This window comes from Bufo gargarizans, chromosome 4 (assembly GCF_014858855.1).
Source record: "Bufo gargarizans isolate SCDJY-AF-19 chromosome 4, ASM1485885v1, whole genome shotgun sequence".
Lineage (NCBI taxonomy): Eukaryota > Metazoa > Chordata > Amphibia > Anura > Bufonidae > Bufo > Bufo gargarizans.
Window position 1 is genome coordinate 207,486,504 of NC_058083.1, and position 17,385 is coordinate 207,503,888.

At 43.2% G+C, this 17,385-nt stretch overlaps 1 protein-coding gene across 2 annotated transcripts in view; it reads left to right on the forward strand.

The window, feature by feature from the left end:
* The window catches only part of CCDC50 (coiled-coil domain containing 50), a 60,549-nt gene that overhangs the window by 22,707 nt on the left and 20,457 nt on the right, over positions 1-17,385 (forward strand). For both annotated transcript variants that reach the window (XM_044289481.1, XM_044289482.1), the window contains exons 4-5: positions 1,141-1,231; positions 10,722-10,815. In XM_044289481.1, the coding sequence (XP_044145416.1) occupies positions 1,141-1,231; positions 10,722-10,815 (185 nt within the window). The remainder of the gene's footprint in view (positions 1-1,140; positions 1,232-10,721; positions 10,816-17,385) is intronic.

Genomic DNA, 17,385 nt, shown 5'->3' on the forward strand with positions numbered 1-17,385 from the left:
TTGGCAGCAGCTGCCTGACACTGTTTTTTGCAGCTTAGTTTGCTGTTTATTAAAATTCCTAGATCCTTTTCCATGTCAGTGTTACCGAGTGTTTTACCATTTAGTATGTACGGTTGACTTGCATTATTCCTTCCCATGTGCATAACTTTACATTTGTCAGTGTTAAACCTCATCTGCCACTTATCTGCCCAAGCCTCCAATCTATCCAGATCCCTCTATAGTAGTATACTGTCCTTATCAGTGTAAATTACTTTACACAGTTTTGTGTCATCTGCGAAAATTGATATTTTACTATGCAAGCCTTCTACAAGATCATTAATAAATATATTGAAGAGAATAGGGCCCAATACTGACCCCTGAGGTACCCCACTAGTGCCAGTGATGCAATCTGAGTATGTACCATTAATAACCACCCTCTGTTTTCTATCATTGAGCCAGTTACTTACCCACATACAAACATTTTCTCCCAGTCCGAGCATTCTCATTTTATATACTAACCTTTTATGTGGTACAGTGTCAAACGCTTTGGAGTGAAAAACAAAAATGAAAGCATGAAAAATTTCCTGGTCATTAAGGGGTTAAGTCAGCCTCTACGCTGTGGTGTTTTTGTTTAATTTTTTTGGTTCCAGACTTGTTTTGTTTTCTGGGACGTAACTCATTCCATTTTGGTCATATTACCATAGGAAAATGATCTGGTTCCAGGGGCGATTAGTAAAAGGCTATCCTAAATACCATCAACGCCCCTAGAAGTCTGTGCGTTCAGAGTATATCTGCCAGGAATGCAAAACGTAGTTTAAAGACAAAAGTCTGCTCAAGCAGACAGAGAACGGTAGAGTGCGCAGTATGGAAACGTTATGTCAAGCCCAATAAAAAGCATGTGTGTTGGATTGTGCGGAAGGTACTGATTCTCCTTGAGGAGACAGAGGAACAGAGAAGGCTGTTTACTAGTACAGGTTTTTTCTGTCTTTATTATTCGGCAGTGGTCTCGGGGACCACATGAATAGATTTGACCTCCTCTATGGACGTTCCATTGCTCTCTAAGATGCCTGGTGTGCACGAGTTGGGTATAGGGGCAGTCGTATGGTTTCAGAGATGGCTTGTGCAAGATTTTAAACCATTAATATTTGGTTGTTCTCTCAGTGAACTTCTAGATGGTGAAATTGCTCAGGAAATTCAAGAAAAGCTGGTGATTGACGCAGAACGCAAGCGTTTGCAGGAGGAAAAGGATAAGGTAGGTGTGCTCCAGATTCTTAGAATTACGTTCTGTATTTCTTCAGTTGTCTGTGTAGGTGGGGAGTTCCAAGAAGGAAGAAGAGTCAATTACAAGTTAAGATTTTTTAGTTTATTAGTAGGAGGATGAAAGGTATATTGCCACCAAAAACATATGGCCTATCCACAGGATGGAGGTAAAGCCCCTGTATTGCTGTGATGGCCTAGTTGTGGGTGCGCACTGAAGGGGTAGACTAGAAGGACTGTATGTTCTCTCTGTTCATATCTATGGGAACAGGCGAGCAAGGGTGCATGACATGTTGGGGGTTGCAGTTTCACAGCAACTGGAGTACGACCCCTGGCGTGAATGGTTGACCTTGTCAGGGTCCACATTGGGGTTTGAGGTTAGAGGAAAGAGCAGGTTAAAATATCCCATAATGTGTCTGAAAACTGGTTGGTTGTGCTTGCGCCAATTATTATTTTTTTTTGTTGTTAATTATCGCTTGTTAAAATAGCAGGTTTCTAAAAGTAAGTCTTTCCCAGAACTGCTTTCTCCAAAAATAAAACAGTAACGGGACTTTTTTTGCATTGCTTTCTTTTTACAGGATAGGTGAGCATTTGCAACACCAGCATCTACTACTTTATATGTGTTGCCCCAAATTTCTTCTTTGTCAAATAGTTTTATATAGGTAAAAATATCTGTGTAAAAAAACCTGAGATGCCTGAATGAAGCTGTAAATCTACAGAGATAAATAGGTCCGGCTAGCTAGAAACATACCTTCAAGTCATTCTTTAGTGTCGCTGGCCGTTAATAGGTAGTGTTTTCCTTTCTGCCTTCCAGCAGTCCTTGTATTTTACTGCCACTTCCCTGCCTGGATTGTTTCCTTCTCTCCATCTCTTTTCCCATAGTGGATTTATTCACTGTCTGCAAGGGGGTTCCTGAAAATGGTGAGGCTTTAAAACATGAAATATATTCCGACAAGTCAGAGACTAGAACAGACATTAGTTGGTGGTCTGTGCCCTGTTGCCCCAGCCCGGGCTCCTTCGAGCACTATGCCTCTTCATCCTCTGACTCTGAGATCTTCAAATGTATAGTCAGAATCTCCTTTTATAAAGTCTGTAATGGGACTGTAAGGCCCCTTTCACACGAGCGCGTATTCTCCGCGGGTGCAATGCCGTGACGTGAACGCATTGCACCCGCACTGAATCGGGACCTATTTATTTCAATGGGGCTGTGTACATGAGCGATGTTTTTCATGCAGCATTTGTGCGTTGCATGAAAATCGCAGCAGGTTCTATATTCTATGTTTTTCACGCAATGAAGGACCCATAGAAATGAACAGGGCTGCATGAAAATCTCATAGCATCCGCAAGCAAGTGCGAGTGCGGTGCAATTTTCACGCATGGTTACTAGGAGATGATGTTAGTAAATAGGGATGAGCAACCCCAGACCCCATTAAAGTCAATTCACTGTATTATTTTCCCTTCTCACATGGTTATAAAATGTCCACTGAGGGGTTAAAAAAAAATAAAACTCACCTCATCCACTTGATCGCGGAGCCGGTATCGTCTTCTTTCTTCTTCCTGCAGGACCTGCAGAAGGACCTTCGATTATGTCACCGTGCTCACCACGTGTTGAGAGCGAAGACTTATTCGAAGGTCCTTTTGCAGGTCCTGAAAGAAGATGTGGATGAGGTGAATTATTTTTTAACCCCTCAATGGACATTTTACTATGCATTCTGTATTAAGATGCTATTATTTTCCTTTTATAACCATGTTAAAAGGGAAAATAATAAAATCTACAGAACACCTAACCCGAACTTCTGTGAAGTCTGGGTTCGGGTCTGGCTACCACATTCATATTTTATTTTATTTTTTATCACACGCGTGCAAAACGCATTGCACTCCAGCGGAAAAAACTGAACGGAACTCAATCACAGACAAAACTGACTGAAATAGCGTGCCTACTGCCGCAATGCACCCGCAACGAATCCGGACAAAATCTATGATGCCCGTGTGAAAGAGGGCTAAGGCACATCCCATCACGCCGCAAATAGTCTCAAGGGTTGAAGAGGTGTCTGGGATACTGAAGCTACTAAGCACCAAATGTAGTTTTACTGTTAGTAATAGTTAAAAGACCCCACTACTCTCCTGCACTAGGCAAGAGGCTTCAGAAACCGGAGGAGAAAATCCATGTTTGCCCTCATGCACACGACCGTATGTATTTTGCAGTTCGCAAAACACTGATCCGAAAAAAAAAAAAAGCATGACATCTGTGTGACATCCATATTGCATAATGGGGGGGGGGGATGTTTGTGTGAATGAGCTCTTTACGTGATGGTTGGTTTCCTTATTGGGCCGCTGTTTGTTTGAAGCATGTTTCCTCGCTGTTTTTGGGAACTATATGGCACTCTGGGCCCTGTTTAGCTATTTGTGGGCACAAGTTTGATCTGCTGTATATGGAAACATGCTGTATACAGTATAAACCCCTTATGTGAAAAGTGACATGTTTTTGGTGCTACTTCAAGGGGTTGTGTCACTTCAGCAAATGCCATTTATCATGTAGAGAAAGTTAATACAAGACTAATATATTGTTATTATCCATATTGCTTCCTTTGCTGGCTGGATTCATTTTTTCCATCACATTATACACTGCTTATATTCAGGGGTTACGACCGCCCTGCAATCCAGTATCGGTGGCTTTGTTTGCACACTATAGGAAAAAGCGCAGGCCTATGTGCACTCCCTCTGTGTCTTTCTATAGTTTGCAAGAACACCCACTGCTGATAGGTTACAGCGTGGTCGTAGCCCCTGGATATGAGCAGTGTATAATGTGATGGAAAAATGAATCCAGCCAGCAAATTGTAGATTCACACTGAAGGCATCAAAACTATGAATTAACACGTGGAATTATATACATAACAAAAAAGTGTGAAACAACTGAAAATATGTCATATTCTAGGTTCTTCAAAGTAGCCACATTTTTGCTTTGATTACTGCTTTGCACACTCTTGACATTCTCTTGATGAGCTTCAAGAGGTAGTCACCTGAAATGGTCTTCCAACAGTCTTGAAGGAGTTCCCAAAGATCCTTAGCACTTGTTGGCCCTTTTGCCTTCACTCTGCGGTCCAGCTCACCCCAAACCATCTTGATTGGATTCAGGTCCGGTGACTGTGGAGGACAGGTCATCTGGCGCAGCACCCCATCACTCTCCTTCATGGTCAAATAGCCCTTACACAGCCTGGAGGTGTGTTTGGGGTCATTGTCCTGTTGAAAAATAAATGATGGTCCAACTAAACGCAAACCGGATGGAATGGCATGCCGCTGCAAGATGCTGTGGTAGCCATGCTGGTTCAGTATGCCTTCAATTTTGAATAAATCCCCAACAGTGTCACCAGCAAAGCACCCCCACACCATCACACCTCCTCCTCCATGCTTCACGGTGGGAACCAGGCATGTAGAGTCCATCCGTTCACCTTTTCTGCGTCGCGCAAAGACTGGTTGGAACCAAAGATCTCAAATTTGGAGTCATCAGACCAAAGCACAGATTTCCACTGGTCTAATGTCCATTCCTTGTGTTCTTTAGCCCAAACAAGTCTCTTCTGCTTGTTGCCCGTCCTTAGCAGTGGTTTCCTATCAGATATTCCACTATGAAGGCCTGATTCACACAGTCTCCTCTTAACAGTTGTTCTAGAGATGTGTCTGCTGCTAGAACTCTTTGTGGCATTGACCTGGTCTCTAATCTGAGCTGCTGTTAACCTGCAATTTCTGAGGCTGGTGACTCGGATGAACTTATTCTCCGAAGCAGAGGTGACTCTTGGTCTTCCTTTCCTGGGGCAGTCCGCATGTGAGCCAGTTTCTTTGTAGCGCTTGATGGTTTTTGTGACTGCATTTTGGGACACTTTCAAAGTTTTCCCAATTTTTCGGACTGACTGACCTTCATTTCTTAAAGTAATGATGGCCATGCGTTTTTCTTTACTTGGCTGCTTTTTTCTTGCCATAATACAAATTCTAACAGTCTATTCAGTAGGACTATCAGCTGTGTATCCACCTGACTTCTCCACAACGCAACTGATGGTCCCAACCCCATTTATAAGGCAAGAAATTCCACTTATTAAACCTGACAGGGCACACCTGTGAAGTGAAAACCATTTCAGGTGACTACCTCTTGAAGCTCATCAAGAGAATGCCAAGAGTGTGCAAAGCAGTAATCAAAGCAAAAGGTGGCTACTTTGAAGAACCTAGAATATGACATATATATTCCCCGCCGCCTCCACAACGGCATTCCCAGGAGGATGACTCCGCCTCCAGGACCGGAAACAACGAGGAAGCACAGGATTTAAGGAGCCTCCTCCCCTTACCTTGCCATTTGTTGTTTCCTGTCCTCGGACGTGCGTGGAATCTACTCCTGGGTTTATCCAGGAACTTGGATATCGCACCGGTCTGGTCCTTTCCCTGTCGTTCAGGAGGGCTGGTGCAGGGATTGGGGACCCCGGGGACGCATTGCCTCCCTTCCTCGATCCTTTTGGAGTAAGTCCTGATCTCGGGCATCCCCGGGCTTGCGAGTCCGCCGGAACTTGCGCGGGATCGGGCGTTGTGACGTCACCGGAACGAGATCTCCTTGGGCAAGAGATTCTCGCGGGAAGACGGCCCCTGCGCGCGGCAAGAGATTTAAAAAGGAACGCTCACATCCACCGCCGCCTGTGATCTGCAGAGATGCCTTCCAGCGACAGAGAGTCGTCTAAACGCTCTGGTGATCCAGCTGTCTTGGCCCTCAGCCCGGTAAGCCTCCTCCCAGGGGGGCCAAGAAGGGCTTGGTTTCCGCTCCTGCTCAAACTATCAGCCGCAGTTTATTGGATACTGCCGTCAAACCCAGACCTACTCCACCAGGGACGAGTAAATCATCCCAGTGTAAAGCAACTCAGTTTGCCGGCCTGGAATCTGAACGCATCCTACTAAAACAGAAGGGCCTGTCAGATGCTGTTATTTCCACGATTCTAAAAAGCCGGAAACCCGTAACTTCAAGGATCTACTTGAGAACCTGGAATGCCTTTTTGTCCTTTTTGGGAAGTGTCTGTTCTCCTGATATTCCTCAGGTACTTCAGTTCTTGCAAGCTGGGTTGGAAAAAGGCCTCCGCCCGTCAACTCTAAAGGTACAGATCTCCGCGCTCAGCGCCGCCTTAGACGTAAAACTGACAGATTCCCCTCTGATCAAACGTTTTTTGAAGGGGGCAGTAAGAACTTCTTTCTCCCCTCGTCCGGTGGTTCCTCCTTGGGACTTGGGCCTAGTTCTTTCTGCTCTCACTACTCCTCCGTTTGAGCCAATTAATAATATCCCTCTAAGGCTCCTCACCATGAAGACGGTTTTCCTAGTTCCCATAACTACTGCCAGAAGAGTTGGAGAAATTCAGGCATTCTCATGCAAGCCTCCCTATCTTACAATTCTGGATGATTGAATAATCCTCAGGCACTGTCCTGCCTTTCTCCCGAAAGTGGTATCCAGATTCCATCGTGAACAGGAAGTCTCCCTACCTTCGTTTTTACAGCCTCCATCTACTGACTCGGAGGGAACTCTCCATAATCTGGATGTCAGGAGATCAGTCCTCTCCTACCTACAAGCCACTAAGCCGCTAAGAAAATCGGACCGTCTTTCTGCAATTTCAAGGCCCTAATAAGCAGCTAGCAAATCGACCATAGCTAGATGGATTAGGAACGTAATATCCTCTGTCTACATTACCGAGAACTGTCAGCCACCAGGGATATTGAAGGCTCATTCTACAAGGGCAGTGGCCTCATCCTGGGCAGAGACGAAAGCAGTCCCTCTGGAACAGATCTGCAGAGCCGCCACATGGGCCAACCCTATGATTGTTTTCAGGCACTATAAGCTAGATATAGTAAGGGATCAGGACTTGTCCTTTGGTCGTAAAGTTCTATCTGCTGTGCCCCCCCCCCCCCCCCCGATATTGATTACTCTTAGTCCTCCTGGGAATGCCATTGTGGAGGCGCCGGGGAAAAGGGTAAATTACTCTTACCGGTAATTGGATTTTCCAATAGCCTCCACAACGGCACTGGTTTCCCTCCCAAATTTTAAATGTTTTTTGTTGACGAATGATGTAATTTGTTTACTATAATATATAATTTTTCTGCATCACTTCTGTGTCCTCTTATTGACTGGTAAGTGGAGGAGGCTCCTTAAATACTGTGCTTCCTCGTTGTTTCCTGTCCTGGAGGCAGAGTCATCCTCCTGGGAATGCCGTTGTGGAGACTATTGGAAAATCCAATTACCGGTAAGAGTAATTTACCCTTTTCAGTTGTTTCACACTTTTTTGTTATGTATATAATTCCACGTGTGTTAATTCATAGTTTTGATGCCTTCAGTGTGAATCTACAATTTTCATAGTCATGAAAATAAAGAAAACTTTGAAATGAGAAGGCGTGTCCAAACTTTTGGTCTGTGCTGTATATATTATAATATACACAGTGTCTGAAGAACCTTCCTTGGCACATATTAGAGACTGCATGATCATACAATACAAATTAGTACCAAAGGCGACCTATAATTAGCTGAAGATCTTTCCTTTAGGACAATGTACCCCATTACATGTATTTGGGTTTTGTGATTGAACTCCCGTTTTGTGGTTGTTCACTGAAATATGGGGAGTATACAGCTAGTAGTAACCAACCTGAAATTCTTTATTTTAAGTGAAATCGCCCTTTGGCCAAGGCATGTATACTCCTTGGCATCGTTCCATATATGTGTGTCTGGGCAGTGTGCCAGGCCTCTATAATTTAGTTACGATGCTGCGTTGCCATTAGAAAATGACTTTGTGACCTACTTGAAATGCACTCGCTAGTTCCTATTGAATGCAGAGAGCTAGATTCTTTGTCAGGTAGTCTTCAGCTGGCATCAGTATTACATGGAAGAGTTCAGTGGCCGACAATGCAGCAAACCATGACCAGCCCATTGCCATGTTTTGAGCTTCAGTGGCCTGAGTTTAAAGGAAATATCTTAAATATTAGATTTTTAAGTATGTAAAGGAGAAAACTGTGCATTAGCGTTAAAGGGAACCTGTCACCGGGATTTTGGGTATAGAGCTGAGGACATGGGTTGCTAAATGGCCGCTAGCACATCCGCAATATCCAGTCACCATAGCTCTGTGTGCTTTTATTGTGTAAAAAGAACTCATCTCAGGTTAATTTGCATATGTATTGGGTTTTTTCCCATAATAAAAGCACACAGAGCTATGGGGACTGGGTATTGCGGATGTGCTAGCGGCCATCTAGCAACCCATGTCCTCAGCTCTATACCCAAAATCCCGGTGACGGGTTCCCTTTAAACGTTGTAGACATTTTTGGGGCAGCCATATTGGACATGCACACTGTGTTGTCACTATAGGCAGTATGGCAGGGTGTAGAACCAAAAAATAAAAGCCTCACTATAATACTATAAGGTAGGGCAGACGGAAAAACAACTGTGTAAACCTAAAAATTTTGCTATACAAACAACCAGAGAATGTATTCAAAAATATATATTTTATTTTATCATTAATAGATCATGATTATACAGATATGAAAGATGACACACAAAAAAAGTTTTGAAAACATCAGCAATGAACCCGGATACCGTAGTCCCCCGGCCAGTGTCTCTGTAGCCCGCCAAAAAGGTGGAACACATGTCAGTCGTATGTATACTATGCAGTGGGTATATGGTACTAACCACACAGGAACAGGCTGAAAACACCCCGACGCGCGTTTCGCCTCAGCTTTGTCTGGTTTTTTTTTCAGCCTGTTTTTTTCAGCCTGTTTTTTTCAGCCTGTCCGCGCGTCAGGGTTTTTTCAGCCTGTCCTTGTACCTGCTGTTTCTGCCCTCCATCATGTCACACGGTATGTCATAATTATCCATCAGATACCCACAGGCGAGCTTTGGTTTTAGCCTATATCAGATGGCTTGATGTATGGGGACTTGTTTACTTGAGCACTTTAGATAGACATCAACTTACTGTTGCTGCTATTTGTGTCTTAAAGGGATTCTGTCACCTCCCCTAAGCCAAAAAACGATTTTAAAGCAGCCATGAAGCACAGCTTACCTGGATTAGGCTGTGCTCTTTTATCTTGAAATCCGTCCAGCAGTTACTGCAAAAAAACGACTTTGATTGATATGTAAATGTGTCCTGAAGGTGCCCAGAGGGGCGTTTTTTTCTTCTTAGAGAGCCCAGTACCGCCCCTCTTACAGTGCCCAGCCCGCCTTCCTTGTACTGTCTATCCGCCCCCAGCCTGCCACAGCCTCTCCTCCCTCTCCTCCCCCTCCCTCACGCCGAACGAACTCTCGCACAGGCGCAGTACCTACTGAGGGCTGCGCCTGTGCGATCAGCAGGAGACTGAGGGCAGGAGCTTCATCCTCGTCACTGGGCATGCGCCGAGCCCAGTGACGTCCGATGCTCGCTCTTCCCTGCTGACTGAGGGAAGAGCGAACATCGGACGTCACTGGGCTTGGCGCATGCCCAGTGACGAAGATGAAGCTGCTGCCCTCAGTCTCCTGCTGATCGCACAGGCGCAGCCCTCAGTGGGTACTGCGCCTGTGCGAGAGTTCGTTCGGCGTGAGGGAGAGGGAGGAGAGGCTGTGGCAGGCTGGGGGCGGCGGTTAGAAAATACAAGGAAGGCGGGCCGGGCACTGAAAGAGGGGCGGTACTGGGCTCTCTAAGAAGAAAAAAACGCCCCTCTGGGCACCTTCAGGACACATTTACATATCGATAAAAGTCGTTTTTTGCAGTAACTGCTGGACGGATTACAAGATAAAAGAGCACAGCCTAATCCAGGTAAGCTGTGCTGCATGGCTGCTTTAAAATCGTTTTTTGGCTTAGGGGAGGTGACAGAATCCCTTTAAGGATTCAACATAGATATACTCGTCTAGTGGCTATACAGTGGAGTGATGATCAGATATTATTTTAGTGGTTAGTACCATATACCACTTCTGCATAGTATACATACGACTGACATGTGTTCCACCTTTTTGGCGGGCTGCAGAGACACTGGCCGGGGGACTACGGTATCCGGGTCCATTGCTGATGTTTTCAAAACTTTTTGTTGTGTCCTCTTTCATATCTGTATAATCATGATCTATTAATAATAAAATATATATTTTTGAATACATTGGGCATTCTCTGGTTGTTTGTATAGCAACATTTTTAGGTTTACACGGTATGGCAGGGTGTGTTTGCTTTATTGCGCTGCACTGAATGAAGGTGGGACAGTTTCTTACGTTTTATTAGTTTCACACAAAAACATTTGCAACCTCACTCCAGTAGGAAGTGGGGGTAAGAAAACTGGAGTAGCATTTCTAGAGAAAAGTGTTAGATTTAAAGCTGCACCAACCGTATCGAACAGCGTACTACATGTGATTCCCTGATGAAAAAAACTTCCCCCTATGTGACTATGCTGATCCTGCTATAGTGGTTTGTTTTACACACATACCGCAGGTAAACTAAGCTAACCTGATACGTTTCCATGTGCAGGATATTGCTCGAATATTGCAAGAAAGAGAAGAAAAAAGAAGAAAGAAATATCCCCCACGAAGCCCAGAAGAACATTATCATCCTGACCATGAAGGTACAGTTTTTTTTTTTTTTTTTTTTTTTTTTTTATCCTTAAATATACTCAAAACAAAATATATATTTTTTTTTTTATTTTTTTAAACACAAAATGACCATACAGCAGTACTTGGGGTGCTTTCACACTAGCGTTTTTTGTTTTCCGGTATTGAGTTCCGTTACTTGAGCTCAATACTGGAAAAGAACTGATCAGTTTTATCCTAATTCATTCTGAACGGAGAGCAATCCGTTCAGGATGCATCAGTTCAGTCCCACTTAAGGCTGTTTCACACGAGCGGATTCCGTGCGTGACATCTGCTCCGTGACTGACAGCCAAGACCCGATGCAGACAGCAGAGACACAGAGCGTTAACATGATTGATAATGCTCTGTGCCTCTCTGTGACCTCTTTACTACAAAATCACAGTGAGATAAAGTTGTCACTGTGATTTCGTAGTAAAGAGATCACAGAGAGGCACGGAGTATTATCAGTCATGTTACTGCTCCGTGCTTCTGCTGTCCGCATCGGGTCTTAGCTGTCATTCACGCAGCGGATGTCACGCACGGCATCCACTCGTGTGAAACAGCCCTTAAGTTTTTTGCATGGAGAAAATACTGCAGCATGCTGCAGTTTTCTCTCCGGCCAAAAATACTGATCACTTGCCGGAATTCTGGATCCGGCATTAATTTACATTCACGTGTATTAGTGCCAGATCCAGCATTAAGTGTTCTGGCAAAAATAATCTGGCTTTCCATTCTGCGCATGTGCAGACCTTTAAAGTGCAAAAGAAATTGATACCGGATCAGTTTTTCCGGATGACACCTGAGAGACGGATCTGGTATTTCAATGCATTTGTCAGACAGATCCGCATCCGGATCCGTCTGACAAATGTCATCCGTTTGCATCCGGATTGATGGAAGTGCCTGCCAGAATCCTCTGCCGCAAGTGTGAAAGTACCCTTAGGCTTAAAAAGATGTTCCCAGAATTGACCACAGCATAGGTGATGAGTGTCTGATCTCTGTGGATCCCCCCCACTGGGACCCCATAAATTATGAGAATGGTCGCTTGTATCCCCCTTCCCTCCTCAGTGCAACCCCACAGGGAGAAGAAGCTTGACAGGGTGACATCCATTCATTGTCTGTGGGGCTACCAAAGTGAAGGTTAGCACAGTGTTGGTTTTTCTTAGCCCTTAGACGTGAATGGAGTACCAATGCCCATGCTTGGCTGTTGCTCCTTCTCGCTGCAGGGGCATGTACCTAGGAGGAAAGAGAGTGAGAGGACCAGTAGTGGAACGGCCAGCCATCGAACATTTACCATTTATATTATAGCATTTATTAATGAAAAGAACTTATAACTTCTCCCGACATGTCTGTTTTACTGACTACTTACGTTACCAATGTTACCAGTTGAGGGGGGGGGGGGGGGGTGTCCTTCCACATTTTGATATTGGAAGCACTGATTGGATAATGTCAATCTGTGCAGGGAAACACCCCCAACCCAATTGGTAATACCCAGCCCGGCCTTAATTGCTAACTGCTAGTAATTCATTCATAACTTCTAGCAGTAATACTAAAGGAATGGCACAGCATAGAGCCATATGAATAGATGCTGCAGTACCATTATTGTAAGGGAATGCAAGTCGTTACTAAAGCAGACATGTCGGGGCAGGTGACACATCCCCTTTAAATCAGGGTTTACCAGTCAGAGTATTGTGTAATTGTCCCATATTTTAGAAGAATGTATACGATAAACCATATGATGTTCACAGTTGATTTTCAGGCATGGGAGTCTCAATTCTTAAATCGATTGCACACATTCAGAACATCATCTTGCTTTTTATTTTATTTTTTATTTTTTTAATAATATTTGTATCCGAAAAACCGAACTTCCACTGCTACAAACAGGGCTCCAAATCTCTGGACATAGATAAAAGATACCGCTGTATCTGTTCTCGGGAACTGGAGCTCTGTATCATAAAAGTGGAAGTGCAACTGCTCGAATTAGTAGGAAATGAATCAGCAGAGAATGTCGGATCTGAAAATGAAAATGTTAAAAGCTGGAAATTCCCACCAAGCTGTAAATACTGCGTTATGTACCTGACTTTGAGAGATTGCTGCAGTGCTAACCTCATGGGGAGTTTTCAGCCTATGAATATATCCACACCAACAAACCTGCTACAGATGCAGGTCTAATGCAGACTATTTACTAGGACATATTTACTAAGCTAAGTGTCAAGAAAACTGGCCTGCATGCCTTCCACCATATTTATTCTCTATGCCTTGCAGCGCTGGGGTCCTAGGTTCCAATCTGACCAAGGACAACATCTGCATGGAGTGTCGATGTTCTCCCTGTGTTCGCGTGTGTTTTCTCCGGGTAATCTGGTTTCCTCCCACACTCCAAAAACATACAGATCATGAATATAGATTGTGAGCCCCATTGTGGACAAAGTTTGCTAATGTCTGTAAAGAGCTGCAAAATATGTCGGTACTATATAAATGAGTAAAGAGTTAGCGACACATACCCTTTTTTTCTAATCGGTTTTTATTTTCTGATTTGATTTTTTGTTTTCTTATTCTTTCTCCTGAACATGATTATGGGGCTACTATCTTGCCTACGCTGTTCCTAACAGCATTTACAATATGCTTTACAGCGGCCACCATGAGCCATATATACATTGGACAGGAGATGACTTATTGATGCTTCAGCAGAGTTTTCAGGGCATGATCATAGGCCATTTTACAAGCAAGGAGTAGATAAGTTTCGACAATCATCCATTGTGAATGGTAGATCCTGTATTAATAGGCGATTCATGTCATTCTAATCCTGCCTGTAATGATGAGCAGATAACTGCAGAGCGTGATCTCTACAGACTAAGAAGTGGTGCCTGTTATTAGGCTCAGTGGCCAGTGTGAAAACTGCAGGATTTTTAACATAGATATTGACATGAAAAATTATAAGTAAAATGACCAAAAATTATTTACAAATATGTTTAACATCAAAATATGATTTAAACAATAGGTCATTTTCTAATTACACATTAGGCCAATAAGATAATGGGTAGCATCAAAAGGGGCATAGATGCCCGTGATGAAAACATAGTCCTACGTTTCCCCTCTAAAATAAGGAAATTGGCTTCTACCTCATAAGTTTTTTTTTTTTTTTTTTTGCCTTCCTCTGGATCAACTTTGTACGATAACAGGCCGAACTGGATGGACAAATGTCTTTTTTTCAGTCTTACAAACTGTGTTGCATGCAGGCTTTGTTGTATGCTTCAGTTTATGAAGAAATGTTACTTCTTTTTTCAATGTACATTTGTCAGGGCTGAGTCATGGTCTGGTAGTAGTGGACCGTGACACTTGAGCCGTGCATGCTTGTTGCCGGTGGCAGTTTTTAGCATGTTTACACACTTCCCCTTTTAAGGTTGTTGTCCCTTCCCATTTTGGTGGGTATGGGGTTAAAGTGTGAGCAAGGTGTAGCTGGATATGGGCTTTTATAGTATTTGGGCTTGGAGCCTGAGGTTCCCGGAGGGGTAACCACTAGTCAGTAGCAGTTGTTGTTTCATCCAGTTGTGGCAGGTAAGTGCTGTTGTTTGTTTGACAGGTAAGCACCCAGCGCATTCTGGTTTATGCTACTGTCTGTCCCTTTCCTTGTTGCTAGGCCTGCTGGAGACTCCGGTTCATCCGTGTCATGGATGAACAGGTCGTCTCTTAGCCCTGACCTTATTACCAGGGATCTCTAGGGATAATAGGGTCCGAGGATCGGGTTCGGGGGGGGGGGGCACTCTGCCTTCTGGCGATATATGGACATGCTTTTAGTAAAAATAAGTGAATTTTATTAGGATATATGTTTATACGACAAATGCACCAGTGTATTAAGTGGATGTCACGTGATGGATCACGTGGTATAAAAGCATGCATCCAGACTCATGCTAGTGGCGCTTATCCATAAGTTCACATAAAAATACATATATCATGAAATATAAAATAGTCTAGTAAGCGCTTTGATGAAAACAGAACAAAAAATATACAACTTAAGATTAGAGTATAGATAAATTAAAAAAGGGGGATAAATAGTGTATAAGTAATATATAAGCTGATCGCTTTTTTTTAGGCCAGTAATATAGTGATCAGGTAATATCTTCAGTCTATTACCAACTGCTGGTTGAGGGACGACGTTCTTTGTAGCACACATAATGTGTTAGTTCATTACTACCGTGGAACCCTTAGGTTAATAAATCCACCTTGAAGGCACTCATATCACAAGTTTTTTAATTGTCACATTTGTGTACAGATATTAGATTGTAATATTGTAAGCATGCTCTTGCAAGATAATTATTATACGATATCCATGTAGTTATCGCAGTATTTTTGCAGTGTGCTTAGTCAAAACTCTATTATATTGTTCGATATACAGGTATTGTGGTATAGGGTACTTTACCAGTCCTGCGGGATCGATGTACCCTTGAATTCCGTAACTGCTCTTGCCGCTTGTTGGCTCTTGCCAGCTTGCCTCTTTACCATGTCCCGCGTGGCATCTCGCGTGATTTAAACCTCCCATGTGGCGTCCTACGTGATATGGGTAGGTTTGTTTCTTCTGGGTCCTGAAGTCCGGGCTTCAAGTGCGCTTTTCTATATGGCAAGCAGTGTGGATGATTGGAAATTGAAGAGAAAAATGGAGGAACAAATGATCTGTATTTAAGCAGAGTGATCTGTATTTAAGCAGAGTGTTTCCCAACCAGTGTGCCTCCAGCTGTTGCAAAACTACAACTCCCAGCATGCCCGCACAGCCAAAGGCTGTCCAGGCATGCTGGGAGTTGTAGTTTTGCAACAGCTGGAGGCACACTGGTTGGGAAACACTGTTTTAAGGGATTCTACAAATGTGGACGATGCCAAAATTGCAAGATTACAACATTCCCAAAGAAAACCATAAAAGTATCATCCACACAAAATACATTTCATTTAGAGATAAAGGAAGGTCTGACGTGTGATTCTTCTGATGTATGCTTACTACAGTGTCCGTATCTTAAACAATATGTGGGTAGGATGAAACGCCCACTTAAGAGAATAGCGGAACATTTAGCTAATATCAAGAAAGGTTAAGCGTTACACTCAGTTTCAAAGCGCTACAAAAGCTTCCATAACTGTGACCCCTCCACACTCAGATTCATGGCCCTAGAAAAAATTTAAAGCCCATGGAATTGGGGGGGCTAACCAGATTGCGAACCATGTCCAGAAGGGAATCAAAGAGCATTTTCGACTTCAACACATTGATACCAGCAGGCCTTAATGCGGAAATAGAATTATTCGGTTTTCTATAATTATGGGGTGGAGGGCTGTCTGGGATGGGACATCGAGGTCCGGCTGTTTACTAGCACCTCGATCTCCACCTCCACACTACATTGAATCGGTCTCATCCCCCAGCCTATACATTCTAGTCTTCTCATCCCTTAGTCTATATATGAAAGTGCCCTCTTCATTCATAGCCTACACATTGAGGTTCTGCCTCACCTCCCAGTTCACACCATGACACAAATTAAAAACATGGAGACAGGAAATTCTGAAAAAGAAAAAGGAAGAACAAACACACAAAAATATACGCATCTGTAGATACAATTTTCTGAATTACACATATAAAAGGGTACATTTGGACCCAAAAGAAGTGATTTATTGATAAATACACAGAAAACGCATAGAAACCGCATATGCGCTTTTTATCTACACACATGTTTTTTGTCCAATAAAGACACCATTTCTTTCTAGTGTGTATGTATGTATAATATATATATATATATATATATATATATATATATATATATATATATATATATATATATATATATGCATCTAACATTTGCTGGATATTTTATGTCATTAATTGAATTTTCCACTTTTTTATATTAATATGGCAATGTTTTGAGATTTATAGTAATCCTACTGCTTAAAGATACATTGGGTAAACTACCTCACTAAGACTAACGCGAATAGGCGAATATACACTCACCTAAAGAATTATTAGGAACACCTGTTCTATTTCTCATTAATGCGATTATCTAGTCAACCAATCACATGGCAGTTGCTTCAATGCATGTAGGGTTGTGGTCCTGGTCAAGACAATCTCCTGAACTCCAAACTGAATGTCAGAATGGGAAAGAAAGGTGATTTAAGCAATTTTGAGCGTGGCATGGTTGTTGGTGCCAGACGGGCCGGTCTGAGTATTTCACAATCTGCTCAGTTACTGGGATTTTCACGCACAACCATTTCTAGGGTTTACAAAGAATGGTGTGAAAAGGGAAAAACATCCAGTATGCGGCAGTCCTGTGGGCGAAAATGCCTTGTTGATGCTAGAGGTCAGAGGAGAATGGGCCGACTGATTCAAGCTGATAGAAGAGCAATGTTGACTGAAATAACCACTCGTTACAACCGAGGTATGCAGCAAAGCATTTGTGAAGCCACAACACGCACAACCTTGAGGCGGATGGGCTACAACAGCAAAAGACCACACCGGGTACCACTCATCTCCACTACAAATAGGAAGGCTACAATTTGCACGAGCTCGCCAAAATTGGACTGTTGAAGACTGGAAAAATGGT